The following is a 27,097-nucleotide window of genomic DNA, read 5'->3' as shown; positions in this document are numbered from 1 at the left end:
AAGGAATGCCATCATGACAGGGTCTTTATTGCTTCATTTCTCTTTTCCAGGTGTTTGCCTCCTCCCTTCCACAGGGAGAGGACCAGAATGCTCCTACAATCATCCTGTCCTCTATGTTACCCAAGGCTGTCACCCCCACCCCTAACTGGGTTAAAAATTTTCTGGTTACAGCTCTGCATGTATTTACATCAGCTCAAAAGCCACAAAACACTAATAGTCTCTCAAAGGAATACAAACATCACATTGTATGACAGTGCCTCCTGGCAGACATTCATAACACTATCCTCTATTTTTAAAGAGAATTTTGATGAAGTTGGCAAGCTCTAGAATTGCCTTAATCTGCACTTTTTATCTCATATCTTGTTGCCTTTCAGTGCCAATGGAGATCTAAATTAAAAAAGCACTCTATAAAGTGCTTATGGAAGGTATATTTTTAAGGTTTAAAGATTTAATTAATTGACATACACACTTTCACACTACAAAGATGTTTATCAGTTTGGGGGAAATTGTCATCTCAAATCATTTTGCTTTCAAAATATGAAGTTTTCACTATATGAAAATTTCCTTTTTGCTCTGAAGGTCTCGTTGATCTTACAACGGATCCAGATTATGATGGAATATATGATGAAGATATGAATGAAGACCCAACCTATGATCCTAACAGCCTTGAAGAAAAAAATATATTCATGAAATATGTTGAAAATATAAATATAATGCTGACAGTTAGCAGCACATTAGTTCAGCAATATGACAATGTCTTCTTATTTGAAGGAGTCTATTGGCTTTCTAATGTAATAAGGTGTACTGATGACTATCTTGATATTTGTACCTACCAGAGATTACAGCAAAGACTAGCTCTTCAGAAAAAACTGATAGAGAAACACCTTGAGAAGAAATCCGAAATGCGGCAAAATATAGCATATCTAAAGTTAATATGCTTTATGATTCCATTCTTGCTTAGCTTGAAAAAGAAGATGAAAGTTCCAAACTTAAGTACCCTGCTTCCACCATTTTCAGGTAAGAATAGTTATCACCAGAAGGCCAACTTTTTTTCCCCTCAAAAAAAATGTATCTTTTTCCAAGTATAGGACTTGGAGTTCTCTCTAAGTGTGGGCTCTGGGAATATGTCCCAACTGCTTGCATATCAAGATGGAATCAGGCAGGAAGTAAGAGGGAAGAAGAGAAAGAAAATCAGTTTACGCTGTTTAAAGAGATTTCAGATTTACTGGGAGTGCTAAGTAGTTGCTTCTGCACGTACATCATTCCTACCAAGTAGAGTCCTGCATGTGGTCTAGAATCACTTCAGCACAAAGAGAAGCAAGATAATTATGCAGCTGTTGCAAAAGTGCCTTTTCCTCCTACTAAATGAGGTTCTCCTTCTGGTTGTAACCTCTCATCCTAATATATGTTTATTAATTGACTGATCCTCTGTGTGCAAAGACTACCTTTTTGTAAGATGTTAAGAAGTTTAAAAAAAGCAACCAGCGATGAGGCTTTTTATAGCAAGTAATGTACCGTTAGTGGAGAATTATGTCCACTGGTTCAGGGTTTGGAGTGAGACTAAGGAAATGAAAGTAGTTTTCCTCTGCGGTATTTCCATTCTAACCATTTTCTCCAACCTTGAATGCCTACTTCCCATCTCTTCTCCTTCACTCCCTGAACTGGGCAAAGGAACAGAAGGGGGAATAGAAGGGAAAGGAGAAAGACAATAGAGGGGTAAGGAAAGGGAATAAGTATTTATAAAGTACCAACTATATGCCAGGCATTGTGCTATACTTTACAAATATTATCTCATTTGATCATTACAACAACTCTGGGAGGTAGGTATTATTTTTGCCCTTGTTATAGTTGAGAAAACTGAAACAGAGAGAGGTTAAATGACTTGCCCAGGGTCACACAGTTATTAAGTGTCTGAGGCTGGATTTGAACTCAGGTCAGCCATTAAAAATTTCAGAAAATATTTGAGAAAATCTGATGGCTGTTGTTCCAGCATGAATGAAGTTAGATTAGATTGGGCACAGAAAAGCACCTGGAAAACTGTTACAGTAGTTTAGATATGAAATGATATGAACTTGAGCCTTAAAAGTAGGAACTGAAGAGAGATATAGAACAAGAAAGATTTATTAGAAGTTAATGACTTGAATGGATAAAGGAAGTGATGGATGGAGAGAAATAACTTCTTTTATGGTGAGTATATAAGTACTACCAAATTCCTACTTGAGCTTAGAGATGTGAAGAGAGTGGGACAGCTCCTGGCCAATATGTATACTTTTCCTGTGGTTTTGTGGAGACTGGACTCCTGTTTGGCTGTCTAATCTCTTAATCAGAATTTCAAACTAAGGACAAAGATAAAATAGATCTGGATAGGCTGGTACTGGGAAACATTTAGGAACAAAAAAAGTCTTTGGAGGCTTTGTAACTAGGTCATCCATAATGACATAGGATGAATTATTTTCCCACTAATTATTTGGTCTTTAATCTTTTAACCTTTTATTTGTTTTTGTTTTAGCTGAATCCCCAACTTAAAAAAAAAAGTAAGATATTTTAAGTGTCCTGAAAATAGCCATATCATTTATATTCACCACAGGCTTTACAAATACTTTCTCATTTGATCCTCACAGCAACCCTATTTATTGGGTGCCTCATATACATTGCATTCAGATGTAAGTTTTCTCAAAAGATCGCAAAATAGTGAAAACAGCAGAATTCCTCCAGAAATGGCTTTTGGATAAGAAATGTTAGTGTCCTTTTTACACATGGGAAGGAAAATTTGGCCCCCTCCCACTCTGACCCTTCAAAAATATATTGCTTATATGCCATTTTCTTTTTAAATAAAACTGTGTTTTTGCTTTTGAAGATGATAAAGTCAAGACAGAACGCGAATTACCACCATTTATTCGTGGACCGAATTTTAAGTGCCAGCATTTTCATTACCCAGAGAATCAATATTTTCATCTTCATGGAGGAGTTGAATTTGACATTGTCACACCTTCAGTTGAGGAGATTTCAGATGCCTTTCAGGTTTAATGAGTTTTATTTTTCCTGATATAGCATAAGGCCGTGCTCATAATTTGTTCTTTCTGTAGTCAAGGCAGAAATGGGTAGTGGCTGTGGAAATAGAAAAAAAAAGTTCTTTAATGCTATAAGATTATTTCCTCACTGATCTTTAGTTGTATTGTTTATAACTGTACAGAATGTCCATGGCATAGAATTTTGCTTGATACATAATTTACTTAAAGCCCATAACTTGGTGATTATATAATGGGCCCTATTTTTACAGTGACAATCCCCTAGGATCAATACCATGTGACTCTTCAGTGACTTTCAAAGATTAGCATTAGAACTAACACTGTTCCATAGGGTATTGAGAGTAGATCTTCCCTAGTCTGAAGAGGTGAATCTGTCCTCTAAGCAGGGGAGTCAGGACCATTTACTGAGTGACTCTAAATAATTATTTTGCGTAATAAAAGTTTTTATGTAATCAGAGATCTGACAGCCATTATTGGGTACTCAGGCATGAAAAGTAGATTTCAGGGGCAGTATTTCAAACCCTGAGATAACTGGGTAGAAGGAGGCAGAATTCTCATCTTGGAGGAACTAGGGTATGAGGAAAGGAACCAAAACAAAGACTTAAGCATATAGGAACAAGATATGGCCTCAGGATTGAAGAATCATAATTTTAGAGCTAGAAGGAGCCTCAGGGACTATTTCATTCAACCCCTTCATTTTACAGATGAAGAATTGAGGTCCAGAGAGGTAAGGGCCTTGCCCAAAATCACACAGGTAATAATAACTAGGATTTCAAAATAAGTCTTCCAAATCCAGTGCTCTTTCCACTGCACTATGTTGCTCCCCCTAGTCACTGGAAATCAGATGTAAGGTTGGGGCTTAGCCAGGGGGAATAAAGCAAAATTCTGATATTGGATCCAGGTTACAAGGTCAGAGAAGGACCAGCAGTAAAACTGATGATGCTGAACTGTTAAATTATAGATCTATGGGCATCCATGTTCTCCCTGACTAGGCCTCAAAATGGTCCTAAAGCCTGAACCTGAAGGTGGGTTTTAAGTAACCCCAGCTATATAGAACTAGAGGCATTTTAGGAAAGAGTGCCAGCCTGGTCCTTATAGGAGACTTTAATATTTTGCCTGATCTATGATCTCATTGGTGTGGGAATTCTCTCAAGTGGTATAGATCATAACCCATCCATACCTCATTCTTTGTGATTCATGCCCATGACCTCACATACATCCTCTTGGGAATTTTCCTCAGTCCTTTCAGCATTCTAAGACTTCCCATGCTGCTATGGGATTGACCCAGTTTACAACTGTACATCTCCTGGATGATATATTTTGTGCAAAGTCACTGATATTGTGCTGTCAATTGATATTATTATTCTGTGTTAGAGTCAGTGATCTTGAGGGTGCTGTTTTCCCCCTCCCCCCACCCCAGTAACAGATCAATTTTGAATCAAGCAGGTCTAGCTTTGCTAGCAAAAGAAAGCCACCTCCTCAATCCAGGCACATGGTCCACTGATGAGATCATTTGCTCAGGATAACAGGATACGCACTTTTCTGAGACCTGGCAGAAGCCATTATTTTGGCTTCCTTCCAAATAGATGAAAGGTAAGAAAATGTCAAATTAACTATTAGGAGACACTAACCAGAGTGATTCTCTAATAAAAATGAAGATAGCTATGAATAATGTATATATTAATGTAATGGAGATGTCCTTCCCACTGTGTGTTCTTTATATAAATTTTATTACACTAGAGATTTTTTAAAAACTCAACTTCTTTCCTGTGTTATGAATTTGTAAGAAATTCATTCTGTGGATATTAGGGATGTTAGCCACTTCAGTATTCTTGCTGTAACTTGTAGATAAAAATGCCTTAGGGCTAAATATTTTTTAATTGAATTGGCAACTTTGTTAATTACAGTCATCATTATTCTTTTCAATGTATTTTTTTATCCCTTTATTTTTCCCCTACTACATAAAGGTTATCAGCTATTTGTGAGGTGAAATTATGTGTAACTTTGAAAGAATTTTAGTCATTTGAAAATTTTTTTTAAAATGTTACCAAAAAAGGCTTAAAAGATTTGTTTCAATTGGTTTTGAAGGTGAGTATTTAGTAACACAGCAACTCTCATCTTTTAGGAGATTTATGAAAAATTGCAAGACTGTGCTTCTAAATCATTTGCAGATTTAGGATACAAAGAATTCTACCCCATACCAGTCATGGAATATAATGGAAAAAGGTAAGGAATATTCAGAATATATTCCCTATGGCCACAGGTTGCTCTCTTTCCACAAAAAGCACCAGAGTGAAGGGGGAATTTAGAAAATGGTGCTGAGATAAAATCATTACATAATGTCGAAAGGGTACATCAGAGGAAAAATGTAGAAACTGTATGTACAAGAGAGGTAACATTCCAGGACAAAATGAGTTTCCCAGTTTGGCATATTTAGAAGTACAGCATCTCCCAGGAGCTCAAGGTGCTTTGCTTTTTCTAGTAGTTAGGTCTCAGGATTAAAATAAACAGTAATATTCTCAAACAAAAATGGTGTCAAAAGATGACTGCTTATCCAGGAGATCCAGTGTAGCTGTGACTATTCCAGGCCTATGTCAGTCCCAGAGGCACTGAATTAGTAGCACTTTGCTTCATCCTGAACCTTATGTCACTTGACTTTTAAGCCATGGTCACAAGAGTCAGATGCCTCCTGGATAGGGCCCATTATCCAACTCCTTAGGCTTTTTTTTTTTTAACTAATTTATTTTGATTTATCAACAATCACTTCCATAAGCTTTTGAGTTTTAAATTTTTCTCCTCCTCCCTCCCCATCTCCCTCCCCAAGACAGGGCACAATCTGATATAGGCTATATATATATATGTATACATCCCTATTAAACATATTTTCACGTTACTGATGTTGTAAGTAAGAATTAGAACCAATAGGAGGAACCGCCAGAAAGAGGAAACAAACAGAACACAATAGAAGAAAAAAAATAGCAAATAGTATGCTTCAATCTGCATTCAAACTCCATAGTTCTTTCTTTGGATGTGGCTGGCATTTTCCATCATGAGGCCTTTGGAGATGTCTTAGATCCTTGTATTGCTGAGAAGGGTTAAGGCTATCAATATTAGTCATCATGCAACGTGGTTGTTACTGTGTACGTTCTCCTGGTTCTGCTCACTTCACTCAGCATCAGACCACACAAGGCTTTCCAGGTTTTTCTGAAGTCTGCCTGTTCACCATTTCTTATAGCACGATAGTATTCCATTACATTCATATACCACAACTTGTTCAGCCATTCCCCAATTGATGGGCATCCTCTCAATTTCCAATTCTTTGCCACCACAAAAAGAGCTGCTATAAATATTTTTGTACATGTGGGTCCTTTTCCCATTTGTATGATCTCTTTGGGATACAGCCCTAGAAGTGCTATTGCTGGGTCAAAGGGAATGCACATTTTTATATCCTTTATGGGATGCAGCGAAAGCATTTCTTAGGGGAAGTTTTATATCTATAAATGCTTCCATGAATAAAATAGAAAAAGAGGAGATCAATGAATTAAGCATACAACTAAAAAAACTAGAAAAGAACAAATTAAAAATCTTCAATTAAACACCAAATTAGAAATACTGAAAACCAAAGGAGAAATTAAGAAAGTTGAAATTAAGAAAACTATTGAACTAATAATAAAACTTAGAGCTGGTTTTATGAAAAAACCAATAAAATAGATAAACCTTTGGTTAATTAAAAAAAAGAAGAGAACCAAATTACCAGTATCAAAAATGAAAAGGGTGAATCCACCACCAAGGAAGAGGAAATTAAAACAATAATTATTTTGCCCAACTGTATGCCAATAAATTTGACAATCTTAGTGAAATGGATAAATGTTTACAAAAATATAAATTGCCCAGATTAACAGAAGAGGAAGTAAAATACTTAAATAACCCCATCTCAGAAAAAGAAATTGAACAAACCGTTGATGAACTCCCTAAGAAAAAATCTCCAGGGCCAGATGAATTTACAAGCGAATTCTATCAAACATTTAAAAAACAATTAATTCCAATACTATGTAGACTATTTGGGAAAATAGGTGAAGAAGGAGTCTTACCAAATTCTTTTTATGATACAAATATGGTGCTGATACCTAAACCAGTAAGAGTCAAAAAAGAAAGAAAATTATAGACCAATTTCCCTAATGAATATAGATGCAAACATTTTAAATAAAATATTAGCAAATAGATTACAGCAACTTATCACAAGAATAATACACTTTGACCAGGTAGGATTCATACCAGGAATGCAGGGCTGGTTCAATATTAGGAAAACTATCAGCATAATTGACCATATCAACAATAAAACTAACAGAAACCCATGATCATCTCAATAGATGCAGAAAAAGCTTTTGACAAAATACAACACCCATTCCAACTCCTTAGGCTTGATCCATTATTTATACCTAACCCTGTCTTCACACACCACCTTTCTTTTTCTCAGCCTCCACATTTTCTTCTCTCATAAGTCAGAAGGATTTTCACAAGGACTGGGGCCTGCTTTGCTGTATCATAATCATACTCTTTCCTCAAAAAATAGACCTATAACTTATGTTCTTTTCCCTATTGTCCATCTGTTCTACTGCTAACCTTCAAAAGAATAAATATTTCAGGAATATGCCAAATTAAACAATCTTTTATGGAATCATTCAATAATGCATTCCAGATATTTATAATATAAATTCTTAGCTACAGAACTTGTTGAAAAATCCATAGCTATTCAAATATTTGTTTTTTAAAAATACAGTTTCTAACTATAATTTTAATTAAAGTTTTTTTCCAATACTTCTGTCCCTAAACTATGTTTGCTGATTTTAAATTACTTTAAATTTTAAATTACTTTAACTTCTAATGGTTAATGGTGCATAACTAGTTAAAATGAATAAATGGACTAAATTCAAGTGTACTAACACATTACTGAACTTGGACTGACAGCAGATTTGTGCTAGCTCATAGATGAAAATATATAGTGGGGTGGAGAAAAGCATAAGAGAGAGATTTTGTAATATGGTCAAGGGAAAGAGAACAAACACATATATGAATTTATTGAGGTATGTGTTCTTTACTTTGAAAGGACAAAAGATAATATGTGAACAAATGTGTAACTTTTCATAAAAAAGAGCCATTATGCTTCAGTTGTTTGTCTATATGTTATTGGTGTTTACTAGCTAAATTAAAAAAAAATTATAGTAGAAGGTCAGATATGTTTGCACAAAACTATAAAATTAATTGAAATAATCACTTAGAAGTTGGAAAAAATTTTTCTTATTCTTTTTTTTTTAACAGCTACTATGTAATCTATTTTGAACTTGAAACTTTCTATCAGCAGTTATATAAGACCCAGTGGTGGGGAGCCATAAATGAAATTATAAACAGCCTTAGACCCAAAAGACTTCCACTGTCTGATATTCAATTACATGAGCAATTGAAGAAAAAATTTGGCCTCAAAAGAGCTATGAAGTGCAAGGTATCTCACTGACTGTTACATTGCAAATTGGGTGCTAGTATCTCTAAACAAGATTTTAAGGAGCTAAATGTTACATAAAACCATATGTCTTAGAGAAAATAACTTCTTAGAGATTTGAATAAAATGATGTTGACCTTCACTATTAAAGTAAAATACATTTTAGTAGGTAAAAAGCCTTTAGTATTATAAATCTATGAAATAAAATAAGTTACCCTTTGCTGAACTGAACTCAGTTGAGAATCAGTCTTAGCCTTCTATCCGATGTAAGTTCTGCCAAGTAGACATATATACTTTCCTTGGACAGACCTGTCTGTTTGTCTACCATGGGCATTTTACTTCAATAAACTATTTAGCAATTATTAAGCACCTATTACATGCTGAGAAAGGTTAAAGGCAATCCCTGACCTCAAGGAGTTCACAATCTAATGGGGAAGATAACACACAAACAACTATGTGCAAACAAGTTATATATATACAGGATAAATGGGAAATAATCAACAGAAGGAAAGACAATAGACTTAACAGGGATTGGGAAAGACTTCCTGTAAAAGATGAGATTTAATTTGGAACTTAAGTCAAGTCAGGAGGCAGAGATGAAGAAGGAGAGCATTCTCGGCCTGGGGGACAGCCAGAGAAAATGCCTGAGTGTCTTGTTTGAGGAATAGCCAGAAAGCCACTGTCACCAGATTAAAGAGTATGTGGGGGGGGGGGGGGGGGGGAGGGGGGAAAAAAAAGGGGAAGGGTAATAGGGGGGGGGGGGGGGGGGGGGGGGGGGGGGGGGTGTGAGATGTAAGAAGACTGGAAAGGTATATATGTGGTGGGGGTGGTGGTGAAGGGGAATTAGGCTATGAAAGGCTTTGAATGACGGAGCATTTTGTATTTCATCTTGGAGGTGATGGGAAGCCACTGGAAATTTTTGAGTAGGGGAAAGACATGGTCAAATTAGCACTTTAGGAAAATCACTTTGGTGGTTGAATGGAGGAAGAACTGAAGTGAGGCGAGACTTATGGCAGGCAGACCAACCACCAGCTATTGCAATAGTCCAGGCATGAAGAGATGAGGGCCTGCACCAGGAAGATGGCAGTATTGGAAGAGAAAAAGGAATGTTTTGGTGAAATGTAGTAAAGGTGAATTTGACAGGTCTTGGCAATAGACAGGAGTCAAGGATGACACCTACTTGTAGGCCTGGGGAACTGGGAAGATGGGGGTGCCCTTGATATTTAATAAGTACTTACTACATTTGATGCATTTTGTTAGCTGCTAGAGATATAGATGAAATAAGGGATAGTCTCTGACCTCAAGGAGCTTAAGACAAATATACAAATAACTACATGCAAGTTACACTATGACTAAGAAAGGTCCAATTCCAATGGTATGAAAGAACTGAGAAAAAAAGAGATTTATAGCTAGGAGCATCAAAGATAGCTTAGAGGATGAAGTTACAGCTGAAGGAAGGAAAAAATTTAAACAGAAAGAGATGTAGGTGTATACAAAGATAAGAAAGAATAGATGGAGATTGGGGAATAGCGCATGGTCTGTTTAGCTGAAATATTGCAATGTGTGTGACAAAGCAAAAAAAAAAAAAAGGTAGACTAGAGTCTGATTTTTGAGGACCTTTAATGCAAAGATAATAATTGTTAAGACTTTCTACAGGATGTAATAGGAACTACTGTTGAGTAGAGAAGTAATAGTATCAGATCTTTACATTTGTATTACTTCAGCAGTAGTATGAGAGGAGAGACTAGACATGTGGAGACTAGTTTGAAAGGCATTAAAATAGCATAGGTGAGCTTGAATTAAAGTAGTAGCATTGAGAGTGGAATGTCAGAGCCAGATATGAGAGACACCATGGAAGTAGAAAATGATTATATATTGAAAGTGAAGGAGAGGAAAGAACCAAAAGCAATTCTGAAGTTTCGAACCTGGGCTCCTGAAAAAATAGTAGAAGGGGAGAATTGAGGGGGAGGTTTTGTGGGGAGGATGATGAGTTCAGTTTTGGTCCTGTTTAGTTTGAATTGCCACTACATCTATCCATCATATAATTGAAGATGTGGGATGAGAGACATAAATTTGGGTGTCATCTGCATAGAGATGATAGTCAAAGTTATGGAAGTGGATAAAGCTACCAAGTGAGAGGATATAACAAAAGAAGAAGAGGGGGTAAAGGCAGAGCCTTAGGAAATGCTCACATTTAGGTGTAGAGGAAGGAAGAGGAGCCAGGTAAGAAGACAGAAAAGAAGGAATAAGAGAGGTGGGAGGAACCAAAAGAATAATGTAGAGGAATGAAATCCAAAGGAACACAAAGCACCAAAAAAAGAGGATGTGATCAAAGTATGAAATATGTTTAAAAGGTGAAGGAAGGTGAAGACTGAAAAAAGCCAATGGATTTATCAATAAGAAAGTCAGTGATTCTAGAAAGAAAAGTTACAATAGAATGATGAGACTGCAAGACCTTGAATGAATTAATTGTGAGCAAACTGTCCTTAAGTTGATAAGGGGCTCTTGACAGAAAGTGGTCATTGTTTGTTAATGGCCTAAATTTCTGACAACTCTTAACGATAAGCCAGTCTCCAAGACCTTAGAACTTGCTATAGGTTCAGCAAATAGGTTAACGTTGACTTAGGGATTTTTTTTTTCATGTATTGGTGTGTCTTGTGTCTTTGAGATGAGCTAGCAGGCAATTACTAGGGGTGAGAATGTGCTCTAAAAGAGCATGTGTAAAGGAAAGGAAGAAGCTAATACACTGAGAGATTAAAAGTGGAAGGGAAGGGGAATTATTGAAAAATAAAAGGAAGGGTTGGAAGAGACCAAGGGCACAAGTAGAGAGGTTAGCCTTGGAAAGGAGTAAGACTACCTTTCCTTTTGAGGCAGAAGAGAAGAAAAGAGATGAAGTTTTTCAAGTGATAGTTTTTAAGGTCTGGAGGAGAGGAGTTGCCTTAACAGTTCAGTTCCCTTGATAGTATGATTCATGAAAACACATGGACAGGAATCTCTCAAAATAAGAAATGGATGGGTTGTGATTTGCATCATTGGAAGTACTAATCCAATGAAGCATTGACATATGCACACAAACAAAAATGTAAGTGAATTATTATTTTAGTTCAAAAGTATTTCTAAGGACTTGGCAGCTGATTGCATGTGTCCAGACAAGTGAATAGAGCAAAAGAGATCTAATGTAGAAAATTGCCAAGTTGTGTTACATATCTATTATTTCGAGGTCAGGCTTTTTTATTGAGCATCTTCCTAAGTCATAAGGAAGGAATATTAATGGTGTTAGTCCATTATCTGACTTTTGGATGGGAATGAATTTGAAATTTTTCAAAAAGATAGTAACTGCCCTATTTTAAAATGTCTACAACTACTTTCACAGTTTTTTTTTCAAACAAAAAGACCTGAGAAAATTATAATAGCTAGCATTTATACAGTGCTTTTAAGGTTTGCAAGATTCTTTACATATATTATCTCACTTGATCCTCAAAATAACCCTGTAAGTGTTATTATCTCCATTTTACAGATGAGAAAACTGAGGCTGACAGACATTAAGTGACTTACCCTGGGTCACACTTTAGAGTTAAATATTACTTTAGAGATTATGTAGTCCAATTCCTTTGGTTTATAAACGTAGAAATTGAGGCCCAAAGACAATATGATTTATCTGAGTTCTCACAGTATGTTAGTGGTAGAATCACAACTAGAACACAATTATCCTGACCATTAGGCCAGTGGTCAACTCATCATATTATGCTGCCTCCCTTTTACCTTTCTATAAATAAAGAAATTTCTACAATGGTTTTCAAGAGGTTTCATATTTATGTTAATTGGACTATACAGCTTTTAATTATTGCCTTAATAAGCCTAAATTGACTAAATTGACTGGGAGAACAATTTGGAATTATACCCAAATGGCTATAAAAATGTGCATATCCCAGCAATACCATTTCTAGGGCTTGAATCCTAAAGAGATTATAAAAATGGTGAGAAGACCCACATGTACAAAAATATTTATAGCAGCTCTTTTTGTGGTGGCCAAGAATTGGAAATTAAGGGGATGCCCATCAATTGGGGAATGGCTGAACAAGTTGTGGTAAATGAATATAATGGAATATGCTATAAGAAATGATGAGCAGGCAGACTTCAGAAAAACCTGGATGGACATATATGAACTGGTGCTGAGTGAAGTAAGCAGAACCAGGAGAATATTGTACACAATAACAGCCACACTGTGTGATGACTGACTTTGATGGACTTAGCTCTTCTCAGCAACTAAGACAACTCAGGATCTAAGACAACTCCAAAAGACTCATGATAGAAAATGCTATCCACATCCAGAGAAAGAACTGTGGAGTCTGAATGCAGATTGAAGCATACTATTTGCTCTCTCTTCTTTTTTATTTCGTTTCTTCTTTCTCATGGTTCCTCCCATTTGTTCTAATTCTTCTTTACAATATGACTAATGTGAAAATATGTTTAATAAGAATGTATATGTAGAGCCTATATCAGATTGCACGTTGTCCTGGGAAGGGGTGGGGGGAGAGGGAGGTGGAGAAAATTTAAAACTTAAAAGCTTATAGAAGTGAATATTGAAAACTAAAAATAAATAAATTAATTTAAAAATTAATTTTAAAAAAAGTGGCAGCTAGGTGGCAGAGCAGATAGAGGGCTGGGCCTAGAGTCCTTGGAGTTAGGAAATCTTGAATTCAAATTTGGCCTTAGACATTTACTAGCTGTGTGACTCTGGGCAAGACATTTAACCCTGTTTGCCTCAGTTTTCTTATATTTGAAATGGAGATAATAATAGCATCTATCTCCCTGGTTGTTGTAATAATTGTAAAGCACTTAGCACAGTGCATTCATAATAAGCATTATATGTGTCAACTATCATCATCATTATTAAAGTTATGTTTTAATTCCCTGGGTTCCAATGATGTTATAATACAAAAATATTATTTGTTCTTTTTGATAAAGGAAAACTAATTCTGACACATTTACATGATTTTAGAGTTTGCCCTATGGTTTGAGGTGTGCTGTTGAAAGAGGATTATCTGCTGTCTTCCATACATTCTGTCGAAAAACCTCATCCTCCACTATGAGTGTTACAGATGAATTGGGTTATTCTATTCTCCATTATGCTGCTCTATACAACAGAGTGTCAATTATATGCCACCTGTGTAGTGTTAATGTAAATGTTAACCAGAGAAGATCTGTGATGAACAACCTAGGTACCAGTATGCTTTAAAACTAAAATTATATTGTGTCTGTGTCTGTCTTTTACATTAAGAGAACTTCTGGACCCCAAATAATATAATACCAACTCCTTGTTTGCATTGCTTCTTTGAATAGTCATTTAAATCTGATAGTGACATAAATTTTAATGACTTAAGAGATTCTTGATCAATGCTTAAATTCTTAGTTCGACTGATTATTCAACAAGCATTTATTAAATACTTACTAGGAAGCAGGCACCATGTTAGGCACTGGGGTTACAAAGACAAAAGTGAAACAGTCCTTGCCCTTGAGGATCTTACATTTTACTCAGGAGACGCAATATGTCCATTTGTAGGTATAAACAAAAATATACTCAAAAAAATAAAAAGTGATTTGGGAGATGGGGAGCCACAAGCAACTGAGAGGATCATGAAAGGCTTCATGTAGAAGGTAGAGTGCTTAAAGGTGAGTCCTGAAGGAAAGGAGGGATTCTAAGAGCTATGCCTACAAGGACAGACTGGGAGACTGGGGTGAGAGAGAAATGCGTTCCAGCCGTGAGGAACAACCAATGCAAATGCACCAGATCAGGAGATGGAGTGCCGTATGTAAAGAACGATAAGAAGGTGAGTTTGGCTGCACCACAGAATGTAAAAGGAAATTAACATATTAGTAAATAATTTCAAATAGAGGAGTTTATGTTTGATCCCAGTTAACCTCTAAGAGAAAACTCAAACTCTGTTTGGCACTTAAGGTCCTTCACAATCTGGCTCCAGCCTACTTTTCCATATTTATTGTTCACTTTTCCCCTTCACACACTCTATGGTCCTGCCAAACTTGAGTTCTTACCCCTCCTCACACATGACATTTCATCTCCAATTGTCACGATTCTGTACAAACTGCTTCCCATGTCTGGATATGATCTTTCCTTAGCTCTACCTGTTAGAAGTCCCTGGCTTCCTTCAAAGCTCAGCTTAAGAACAAATTCCTACAAGAGACCTTTCCTGATCCTTCTGCCTCTAGGATGGAATTTTCTTGAGTACCTTCAGTGCCTATCACGGGATTCAATCTATAGTATAAACCTTTAGAATATTTGTTGGATAACTAATTTAGTTTCCTACCCAGAATTTCATAGTCCTAAGAGAGCTTTTTTAGGTTTCTAAAAGTGGGTAGTGATGAGGTAAGGTTCACTATCATGTACTGAATACACAATGCAGGAATCTGTGCAATATTAGTCAACAAAACACTGCATTGTCTATAGACCCTTCTATGGTCCTCGGCAGGAGTCATCATCTGCCTCCACATTTCTCTTCCTCCTGGGTCCAGCAACAAGTTTTTTTATTTTTGTTTTTTTAATTCCTCAGGATAACTGCAATTCCTCCTTGTTTTATGGAAAGTGAGATGCTGGTGCTTCCCTCTCTGGGAAGGGTGGTCTAGCTGTTGCACAGCTTCAATGACTCAATTTCTTTTTCCTTTTCTTTTATGGCACATTCTTGTGTTCTCTATCCTCTTGACCTTTGGTTCAATTTCTGTGTATTTCCATTTAATCTTTTACTTTCTGTTTTTCTTTTTAGACTACTTCTTCTGTCCAGTCAGGGAGCTGTTGATTTTACCTAATACTTCAAATGAGGCAGGCTCAAATGAGATTTTAAACATAAAGCACTTTGCAAACCTTAAAGTGCTATATAAGTGGTAGTTTTTATTACTATTACTATCATCATGATTGTTTTTATTATTAGCCTGTAGTAATCAGGCCTCCAATCTGGTGATGATTTCATTCCCTAAACCTTCAACTAAACTTCTATTGAGCTCAAACAGTATTTATAAAGCAATTAAGGGTTGTGCTGGTGAGTGTTTAACAACTAGGCTCTCTGGAAAAAATGTACATATACATTTAAAGTTTAATCTGCATTATTAACACTTTTTTAAGTCTAGACAATCAACAAAACAATTAATTGAGCTCTAATTTGTAACTTCAATTTCTGAAGTATAAATATTTACATGGAAAATTTAACAATCTACTTTTTTTTTTTTTTTTTTGCTAGGCAATGGGATTGAGTGACTTGCTTCTGAGGCCGGATTTGGACTCAGGTCCTCCTGACTCCAGGGCCAGTGCTCTATCCACTGTGCCACCTAGCTGCCCCTAGCAATCTACTCTTAGAATTGATTCAGCACACCCCTGCCCCAAACATAGAAACTAGTCAGGAAGATCTGGGTTCAGCTCTTGCCTCAGACACCACGTGCGTGACCCTGGGCAAATCACATAACCTCTAAGCATCAGTTTCTTCATCTATGGAATGAGGATAATAACACCTACACACACCACAGAGTTGTTGTGAGGATTAAATGAGACACCATACTATGAGGCAGTTTGAAAATCTAAAAGGGTCATATAAATGCAAGCTATTATTATTTAATACAGAGATGCCTAGAGATTTTCTTCAATAAGACAAATAACAGAATCCCTACTAAGAATGTTACCTGTATTTTCAAAGCTTCTGGTATGAAATGGATTAAGATTCTTATTCTTAGTTGTTTTCTCTGAAAACTTCCACTGTCAGCTCCCATTGTAGACTGCCTCCTTTCCAGGCTTATTTGATGCACTGCTAAGTTCGGAGGCTATTATCACAGTTTTGCTTTTGTTCATGTAAGCACATCCTCAAACAACTTCTCTTAAGTATGGATTTTATATTGTGAATAAATTAGCTAATTGTAAAGTGATGGTTAATCATACTCTTTTGTTCATTCCTGTTTAGGAAAAGAGTCTGCCAAAGCAGAAATGAAAAAGGACAAGAATGGTAAGACATAAGTGAAATATTAATAAAATTTCCTTTTTGAAATTTGTCATAAATGCTAAAAAAAAAAAGTTCATTCCTTTTATTACTGTGTAAATATTTTATCTACAAAAGGTTCTATAAAAACTAACAGTCACAGTAACGGTCATTTGTTAAGGTTGTAAAGTACTTGTTTTTCTATTTTCCCTCAAATTTTCCATCAAATTTGATGTTACTAATTTTTCAGCTTCAGTTCTCAAAGAGATTTTTTTTCTCTCTCCAAAAACTGACCCAGAATATAAGTATTGCATATGATCTGAACAGACTGAGATAAGATATTAGCATTACCACTTTCTTAATCATCAAAAATATATTTCATAGCATTCCAGATTTAGAGCTGGAAGGGACCTTAGAGGTCAAGTGGTCTAACTCAACTCTCATTTTACAGATGAGGAAACTGAGGCACAGAAAGGTTAAGTGACTTGTCCAAGGTTTCATAGCTAACAAATATTTGAGGTAGGAGTGGAACTTTGGTCTTCCTGATTCCATGTCCAGTGTTCTATCTATTACACCATGTAGTTAAATCAAATAAATGTCATTAGATCTAAAGATGAATGATTTCAAAGTTAGCAATGCCTCAGACTTCTAAACTACAATTAAAGATCTTTCCTTCTACTCTCAACTGTTATTTTTTCATTAAATATTACTGAGTAATGAGTATTATATGTATGGCTTTGTGTTAGGGACTGGAGGAGATATTTAAGAAAGGTAAAGGACAATCTTTACCCTCTAGGAGATTACAATGTAGTTAAAAAGATAAGATATACTCTCAAAAAACAGCAGAAATCCAATTCAATTCAGCAAACATTTATTAAGCAACTGATGTGTCATGTAATGTGTTGGGTGCTAGGAGTGCAAAAATGAAACTCAACAGAAAGGATCTTACAAACTCATAGGGAAGATAAGACAAATATAAAATAACCACATCATCATTGTATTATGGTAAGTACAAGGTAGAAGTCCAAACAGAGGGATATGAGAGAGTCAGGGAGGCTAAAGGAAGGTTTAATAGAGAAGGTGGCATCTGAGCCAGTCCTTGAAAGCAGGGAAGGATGTCAGTAGGCAGAAATGTAAAGAAAGATCATTTTAGAAATGAGAAGTAGTATGCACAAAAATTACGGAGATGGGAAAAAGAAGAACAAGATTAGGGGGTGGTGAGTAGTCCAGTTTGGCTGGAACATAGAGTATAAAAAAGGGAAAATAGCATGTTATAAGACTGGCAAGGTAGTTTGGATCCAGAGGTGAGGAGGCCTTTTATACTATGTTATGGAGTTTACATTTTATTTGGTATACAGTGAAGAGTCAGTGAAAGTTGATGAGTAGAGCATGAAATGGACAAGCCTGTGCATTAGGAAGATTATTCAGACAGTAGTATGAAAGACTGGAAGTACAGAAAAAAATTATCCAAGCAAGAGGTAATGAGGGCCTGCTAAAATAATTGCAGTGGGGCTGGAGAGAACATAAATGATATTAATGCAGTCTATGATTAAATGTCTGAATGGCTGAAAATGTTAGAGACAAAGAAGAGGAAGACGACTGTGCATTGAAATTGTTAGGAAAGTCCCAATGGAGGATGTATATAGGACTTGAGTGGCATCTCAGGGGATGTACTGGGTTTGAATAGTCAAACTCTTAGTTTTTCCTCAAAATGTTTCTGCCATTCATATCCTCAGTAGAAAGTAAGGTACTTGAGGTTAGAGACTTTCTTTTTTTGTGTCCCTAGTGCCTGGCACAGTATCTGGCACATAGCAGGTACTTAATAAATGTATGATGAATAAGTGAGTGAATGAATAGATCTCTTTCTTTCCATTAAAGCTGCTCACTTTCTCAAACTTTCACCACTGCAACAGCCTCCTGGACAATCTCTCTGGCAGTCTCTTCTTCCAACTCACCTTCTAAAAAGTCTCTAGACTTATTTTCCTAAAACAGTGCTGTTAGCGAATCACTCTTTGACTCAAAAAAAACACCACTGGATCCCCTTTGGCCTACAAAATGAATTCTAAACTTCTCTGCTTGACATTTAGATTCTCCATGATTTTGGAACCAATGTATCTATTCCATATTATCTTCCTAGTTTTTAGGGAAAAAGTTCTGTTTTAGACCTGTTGAGTTAAAGATGACAGCAGGTAATACAATTGAAAATGTGCATAGACTGTTGAAAATGTGGAACTAGAGCTCAGGTCAGGCTTGGAGATATAAGGGAGATTCTTTAAAAAAAAAAAAATGAGGTGATATTTGAACCTGTAAGATGGGATCAGTATATACTAAGGGAATAAAATAGATATAGATAAAATCAGGAGGATAAAAACAGAATGTAGTAGGACTACTCTAGTTCAAGAGTAGATGAGGCTTGAGTGAGCCTCATTTTACAGATGAGAAAGCAGAGCCCCAGAGAAGTTAAGTGACTTACTCAAGGTCATATAGGTAGGAAGAGACTGAACCAGAATTCAAACCCTGATTCTCAGATTTCAAAGCCAGTTCTCTTTTTATTCTACCATAAGAAGTCAGCAAAGGAGACAAATGGAAAGATCAGAGGGGTGGGAGGAGAATACAAAAAGTTCAGTGTCTTGGAAACCAAGGTACAAGAGATACCTAATCCTTACTCTAATTGCGATCATATTAGAATCTTTGAGTAGAATGTTCATTTTTATTACTTTACTAGATACATAAGCCTTTGATGTTCCAGCAGCCCAGATGGTAGTAACCACTAGCTTTGGTACTGTGTTGTCTCTAGTCCTTTATTGAGGTTACTCAGAACTTCAGTTAATTTGCATGGCTTGGTTCTAGCCACAAGGGGTGGGTGGTCTTAATGGGTGCTGATGATGGGAATCAGGAACTCAAATGGAAAGGAAAGCAAGTAGTTTTCCTCAGATATAAAAAGTCTCAACAGAAGGTTCTAATTGTGTGTAGGGGATACTCTGTCTGCCCTCTAGGTTGGGGAAGAGCCGAGTCGAAGTCAGTTACCCTAACTTGTCTAGAGATGAGGGAACAGAGACCATAAAGTTGAGATGGCTCAGTCAAGAAAGTTTCACTGCCATTTAAGGCACCTTTTTTTGTGCCAGCTAGGTAGAGCTGGGGGCCTAACAGAAGAGCCAGCAATGTGTTAACTATTTTAGAGGTATTTGAGGCCCAGGTTTCATATTGTGAGTATTATAATACTTCCTGAATTAGATAGAAAGTGGTAAATGGATGGCAGGTAAGCAACGATAGTGTAGCAAGACAATGGAGTTTCAGAGTCTCAACAGAAATGAGAGGTCAGTGCAATGATGAGCCACACAGAGTTGGCAGCAGCTGAGGGACAGAGTACTAAAGGAGAAAAAGAGGCTGCTTTGGCAAAGAACTTTGGACCACAGGATTTGCTGGAACTCAAGGGCAAAGGTCTAAAGAACAATGATGAGGAAAAGGAACAAAGTCAGACCTTGCTCTTTGCTGGTACTATGAATCATGTGAACTGTGCAAGTCTGGGAAGGAATTCTGATGTTCTCAGGGGGACCTTGGGTGGAAACAAAATGAGCCACAGAAAATAATCATTATTGAGAAGCCTTAAAGATTGAGTCCAGTCTTTGTGAGCACAGCGCTAATTCAGTACATGATTCATCCTGTATAACATAACTTGGAGCTATACCCATTTATCACCAACCTTTAGGCTTAAAGTGTGAAAGACTTTTCTATGATTTCCATAATTTTTCCTTGTTTTCTTCATTCAGTTGTTTCTTTGTACTCTTAATGCCTGTTGTTCCAGTTTTCTGTTTCTTTTTCTTATTAGTAGAAGAAAGAAACTGCCAAGTAGGAAAAAAAAAAGATATTTTTTCATGTATCTCTTTCCCCTGTTTTCTTTTACTTCTCCCTCTTGCCATAAGAAAAGTTGAAAGAGTGAAACTGGTAAAAAAAAAATCCTCAGAAATGCCCAAGTAGTTCTCCTGTTACCTAGGTAGACAAATAAATACCTTTCTTTTTTTTTTTTTTGTTCTCCAATTGTCAGTGGTTTTATATATACAAGTAAAGTTTACTGATTAAACATTTCTAAGTAACAGAGGAATGGGTTTTGTTTTGAGTACTTAAAAAAAAAGACTAGATTCCTTTCTTCAGAACATCATATTTGAACAAAATTAGAAAGACATTTAAATAAGATATGTCACTTTAATATATCTATGCATTCTAACCTTAAACTCATCCAATTCTCTTTCTTTTCAATGTGATTTCTTCTACTTTGTCATTATTTTCCATTCTCATACTTCCAAAGTAAAACAAATAACACATAAAGAATTTTCTAAATCCAATACAAGAGACTTTTTATATTGTTGGAGCTGGGGGGAACAGGAGGTACAGTGATATAAACTGTTTTTTTATATACAGTTTATATAGGGGGGAATATAGTGATCCATGGTATTTCTAAACACAAATAATGACAAGCTAGGCCTTAATACAATTCTACTACATTATTTAGTGGTTTATTTTTCAGGAAATTTTTAATATTGCATATTGAAAATGGCCTGGACCACTTAAGTAGTTGAACAGATCTTAAGTTACCCTGCTTATTTATTCACTAATTAATACTCAGAAGATTAAAATTAATAAATCCCACTTGTTAAAAATGTTTTGCGTGAAGAGATAACTTAAGAGCACTATTTAAAGTACAAAACAAAGCATAATGCCCTTTTTTGAAATTTTAGGTCCTGGTATGGTTTAGTAGAATAAGTGACCTAGAGTCAGGAGAAACCTAGGTTCATATTCTGCCTCCAGCACTTACTAGTTGTGCTACCAAGGACAAGTCATTTAATTGCTCTGAGCCTCAGTTTCCTTATTTGTAAAATGGGGATAGCAATCGCTATGAATTTTCCTCATAAGACTGTTGGAAGCATCAAATGAATTAATGTATGTTTTAAAACATTTTATAAGCATTGAAGCATTGTATAATTATGTTAGCAATATATTATTACATAGGAATATATTATTACAAATATCAGCTGTTCTTCTAACCCTAACTAAATTGTTCACTTATTTTAGGTCCAACACCCCTACACCTTGCAGCTCAGGCTGGCTCATTAGAAGCAACTGTCTGTCTGCTAAGTCACAAGGCAGATTATACCCTATGTGAAAAAAGAGGATGGATGCCTATACATGTTGCTGCTTTCTATGACAATATTTGCATCATCATTGTTCTCTGTAGGAAGGATCCTAGTTTGCTAGAAGCTGAGACAGCAGCTGAGTAAGTCACTAAGGCAGTTTTGTCCAAGAATCATAGAATCTCAAGTGGGAAGACAACTTAGAGCAACATATAGATAACCACTAGCCAGTTTAGTATGTTATGATAATTTGACTTCCTGAAATTTTTCACTTGACTTAATTTTGCTTTGAATTATGAATTTCAATTTTTATGTTAAAGATTGTATTATTGGGGCAGCTAGGTGGTGCAGTGGATAGAGCCTTGGAGTCAGGAGGACCCAAGTTCAAATTCGGCTTCAGACACTTGACACACACTAGCTGTGTGACCCTGGGCAAGTCACTTAACCCCAACTGCCTCGCCAAAAAGGAAAAAGGGGGAAAAAAAATCATATTATCATAGAATTTTAGAATTGGAAGAGACCTTAGAGATCATCTAGTCTTGACTCCCAAATGATGAAGAAATTCCTTATGTAATGTTCCTAAAGATGATCATCCCACCTCTCCTTGAACACAATAATACAGCTTATTCAGTGTTTAGACAGTTTGATTAGAAAGTTCTTTTTTATTTTGGGCCAAAATCTTAATGTGTCCCAGCATTTCTCCCTAGTTCTACCTCTGGAGCCACACAGAGTAAGTCTAATCCTTCTTCTAAATAACAGTCCTTTAAATACAATGCAATGGATGAGGATGCCCCTGTTTTCAGAGGACATTGTAATGATTGCATTGAGACTCAGAATGCCATATATAGAGCGGCCTCAGTGAAATCTTTGGAAACTCAAAGAGTGAACAACCTAGCAATCCACACAGGAAAAGCCAAGTGGATGAAGAATGCATATTGCCCAGATTGTGACATGCATTTGGAAAGACAACGCATCGAGTTTATGTCAGTGCATAGATCTTGCACAGGTGCTACAAATGGACAGGGAGCTGGACCCAGAACTTAAATTTCATATTTATAAAATTTTGTAGTGCTTTCAGTGATACAAAGCTTTTCCTGGTGCCAAAGATGATTTCTGTGTGTTTTTTAAATATAGATTTTGCTTTGACTTCTGTAGGCAACTACAAATAATCAATCAACAAATACAAAATAAGAGACTGTAAATGAATATGCATTTGTCTGTAACTTTCTTTAACATTATGACTCTTCCCCAAAAGATCTGTAGGGATTTGAACATAACAGTGCCCCTATTGTCCTCTTTTTTCTTTTACCTTCTTTATTATGTATATAATATGAAATTAGTTATTGTTTTGAACTCATTAATTGTAGTTTATGCATGTATTTATTCTTTTGGTCCTATTGTCTTCATTCTACATAGCTTAATTTTCCCCATATTTCTCTGGATTTTTCATATTCATCTTTCATATTTTCATATTCATCATTTCATATTTCATATTCATAATTTCTTCTGGTTCAAGAGCATCCTATTATATCTGTATGCCAGAATTTGTTTAACATTTCCCTACTTGACAGACACCTAGATTGTTCCCAGTTTTTTGTTTGTTTATTTTTAATCTTATAATTAGTGCTTCTAAGAATTTTTTTTTGTTTGTTTTGTTTTTGTTAGGCAGTGGGGTTAAATGACTTGCCCAGGGTCACACAGCTAGTAAGTGTCAAGTATCTGAGGCTGTGCTTGAACTCAGATCCTTCTGACTCCAGGGCCAGTGCTCTATCCACTGCACTACCCAGCTGCCCCCATAAGAATATTTTTAATACAGATAAAACTTTATACCCCATTTCAGTAAATTCCAAAAATCCCCATGATCTTTGGGTCAAATAGATGTACAAATTTTTGTTACATCATATAATTCCATCTTGCTTCTAAAAAATGGAGAAAGTCACAACTCTGCCAGTGGTGTAATAATAGCCTGTGTCTTGCCGTAGCCAGTTGATGGAGATCGAGTGGAAGCTGATAGCTGTTTTAATTTACGTGTCTCTGACCACTAGAGATTTTGAACTTTTCTGCATGCAGTTGTTGGTTGTGTTTTTCCTTTTGAGAACTGCTTCTTTATGTTCTTTGACTTTTCACTTGGAGAATGGTTCTTACTCTGATAAATTTGTGTCAGCTTGTACATTCTGAATGTCAGACTTATATTGGAAATGTTTGATGTGAAGATTTTTTTTTTCAAAATGTTTTTCCTTCTTATTCCACTTGCATTAATTTTTAAAAGCTTTATCTTTTTACATAATTAAATTCACCTATTTTTTGTCATAATTTCTTTCAAGTCATAGTTTGTTAAGAATGTATTCCTTCTTCACAGTTGTGAAAGATATAATAACCTTTTTTCATCTAGTTTTTTTTTTTTAATGGAAGTTTACAAGTATTTCAATGATTGATCTATTTGGAATTTATTCTTATACGTAGTGTAAGATTTTTTCTGTTCCCATTTTTCACCATGCTGCTATTCAGTTTCCACAACAATATTTGTGGAATAATGAATACTTTCCTTCGACTTTCATGATGCTAGGTTTATTAAACACTAGATCTATGTATGTACCTGATTACTGCCTAACCTATTCTACTAACCTCTTTTTATGTTTTTATCCAGTTCCACATGATGTTGATAATTCTATCTTTAGAGTATAATTGAAACTTCTCTTCCTTTTTTTTCCTACATTTTCCCTTAGTTCCCAATTAGTGTGAACAATGAATCCCCTGAAACAGTTGCATGTATTCAAATTTGATTTATTTGAAGCTATATTTGTGTAAAATAAGGTAACTGGTTTCAGCCCAATGGAAATATGTTATACAAATTAAAAAATGCCAGCATTTCAGGGAATTCATTATTTGCACTAATCAAAACCCAACTGTATTCTTAACCTTTTGTCCTCCTATATGAATTATTATTTTTGTCTAAATTTGTAATGTAAGCTATAGGTATTTGATCAGCATAATGTTAAATCTATAGATCAATTTGGATAATACTGTCACCTTTATTTTTATTATAACAAATAATAACTGAACAAAAGTTATTATTTAACTTAAAAAAAAGAAAAAAAACATAAACCTTAAATAATTCTCTGATTGTTTATTTCTTCTGTTAATTCTGTAAATGTTATTTGATGGTTAACTTTTTATGTTATAAGCAGGTAGGTGGTACAGGGCATAGAATGAGAAAAACCTGAGTTCAAATCTAGCCTTAGACACTTACTAGCTGTGTGACTTTGGGCAAGTCACTTAACCTCTGTTTGCCTCAGTTTCCTCAACTGTAAAATGGAGATAATAATAACACCCACATCCTAGGGTTGTTTTGAAGAGCAAATGAAATAATATTTGTAAAGTGCTGAGCACACTGCATTTGGGTCTGCTTCTGAATTAATCATTTGATTTAATTGATCTATTTCCTGTTTTTCATCCAGTACAAGATAATTTTAATAATTACTTCTTTACAATACAATTTGAGATCTGGTAGTACAGGTCTACCTTCTTCCTTTTGAAATTAAAAAAATAATCCCTTAGCTATTATTTTCTGTTTGTTCCTTGAATCTGGTCAACTCTTTATTTGCTTCTATGAGCATCCCATTAGTATTTTGACTCTTACTACACTGAATCTATGCATTTATTTGGGTAATATTACCATTTTAATATACTTGTTCACACTGGCCATGATCAATGGACATGACTAAAAAATTTTCAGACTGAGTGGCTGAGAGAATTAGTAAGAAAGTCAAAAAGAGATAATTTTGGTGGAAAGGTGATAGCAATATATCCCAATGGAAATGAGCAACAGGTAACCAAAAATGCAGAAATAAAACTTAGGTGAGAGATTAGGGCTAACAATACAGATCTAAGTCTTAACATTTGTAAAAGTTTGTTAGTTGAAGCTATGTGAATGAATAAATCTCCAAGAAAGAGAATGTAATGACTAAAGGGTAGAAGGCAAATGACTGATCCTTTGGGAATTCCTACATTTAAAGGACATGAGTGAGCAGGAGGAAGAGTCAATGAGGGAACCACTGAAGTGGTGATAAAGCTAACTGGAATAACCATTCTAACATGAGGGAAGCAAAGAATTTCTAGAAGTAGAACATACTTAACAGTATCCAGTGCTGCAAAGAGGTCAATCAGAAGGAAAAATGAAAGAAAGTGATCATTGGCGATCATCATGCAAAGCACTGGGAACTGAAGTTAGCTAGTAGGAATGGAAGCAGGTATAAACCAATCATCTGAGAAATCTGGCAGTGAAAAGGACAGAATCAGATTACAGCTCATTAGAATGGCAGGGTCAAGTGAAAGTGGTTTTTGTTTTGTTTTGTTTTGTTTTGTTTTTGTTAGTGGCTTCTTGAACATGTTTGAAGGTGTAAAGATAAAGGTAATTCAGAGGGAAAATTTAAAGATCAGCTTTTTTTGTACATTCCTCAAGCTTTCCCACCCCATGCCTTGCTCATGTCATTCTCTCCACCTTCATTCCAAATATAGGAAATTCTTGCATAGGACAAAGACACTGGGTTAAGAAAGGGTGGGATGAATTCTAATGGCAGAAGCATACAGTACATCAGTACTGAATCTGACCCATCTTTCAAGATCCAGTTCAAATGTATCCTCAGATGTTTTCATAATGACCACTAACTAGAAGTTATCTCTTCTGCTTTTAAACTATTGTTTCCTGGGAGAGACAGGTATGGATTGAACAGCAGAATAGAAGTAGAAAGAGAATAGCAACTTAGGTTCAGGATTGAGGGAGATAATAGTGGCAGAATGAAGGAGAGTTATGGCTAGGCAAGATCTACTTATTTGAAGAAGTTAGGACAGATTAGGAAGAAGAAAAAATATTCATACAGAGTGCCATAATTTAATCAACTAATCAAAATAACATCATTCATTATATGTGTATGTATTTTATCTCCTTAAAGAGATTATAAGGGTATTATAAGGGTATTCAGGGCAGTACCAAGTCTAAACCATACACACACACATATATAAATAATATTTATATATATACATATATATATAAAACACAGCATTTAGTACAGCACCATTTGCATAATAAGAGGTAATTTGTTGGATGAATAAAATAGAGAAGATTTAGAATAGCTGTTATAGGTATCCTGTTAAATAACCAACAAGAAAAGGATATAAGATTACAGAGCAATAGGGAGAGCCCAGTTCACATTAGATACCATGACTTCATAGTGGGCCAAGTTGGCATATCTCCTTGACTTTATATATCAACACAGCTGTGTTCCTAGAAAAAAAATGAACAGTGGGGGAGATACTAGGTTTGGCATTGGGATATGGCAGAAATTTAGGAGGGCAGGGGTTAAGAGAACCTAGTGTATTGAAATTTGTGTTGAAATTGCTGACCATGACAAAGTCACCTGTGGTCATAAGGACTAGATATAACTAAGTAAATAGGAAAAGTTAAAG

At 35.7% G+C, this 27,097-nt stretch overlaps 2 protein-coding genes across 3 annotated transcripts in view; one reads left to right on the top strand and one right to left on the bottom strand.

Annotated features, from left to right (window-relative positions):
- Positions 1-27,097, top strand: part of ANKAR (ankyrin and armadillo repeat containing) — an 86,073-nt gene that overhangs the window by 12,464 nt on the left and 46,512 nt on the right. Inside the window, 7 exon segments of the mRNA XM_027866010.1 lie at positions 580-1,017; positions 2,858-3,021; positions 5,155-5,255; positions 8,349-8,529; positions 13,529-13,748; positions 16,488-16,529; positions 21,573-21,774. Of these exon segments, the coding sequence (XP_027721811.1) occupies positions 580-1,017; positions 2,858-3,021; positions 5,155-5,255; positions 8,349-8,529; positions 13,529-13,748; positions 16,488-16,529; positions 21,573-21,774 (1,348 nt within the window).
- Positions 2,879-27,097, bottom strand: part of OSGEPL1 (O-sialoglycoprotein endopeptidase like 1) — a 100,666-nt gene continuing 76,447 nt past the window's right edge. For both annotated transcript variants that reach the window (XM_027866062.1, XM_027866063.1), the window contains exon 9: positions 2,879-3,108. The gene's annotated coding sequence lies outside the window, so the exon portion shown is untranslated. The remainder of the gene's footprint in view (positions 3,109-27,097) is intronic.

This window comes from Vombatus ursinus, unplaced genomic scaffold (assembly GCF_900497805.2).
Source record: "Vombatus ursinus unplaced genomic scaffold, bare-nosed wombat genome assembly UNPS02014779.1, whole genome shotgun sequence".
Lineage (NCBI taxonomy): Eukaryota > Metazoa > Chordata > Mammalia > Diprotodontia > Vombatidae > Vombatus > Vombatus ursinus.
The sequence above is the reverse complement of the archived record's forward strand: the minus strand, read 5'-3'. Positions and strand labels throughout refer to the sequence as shown.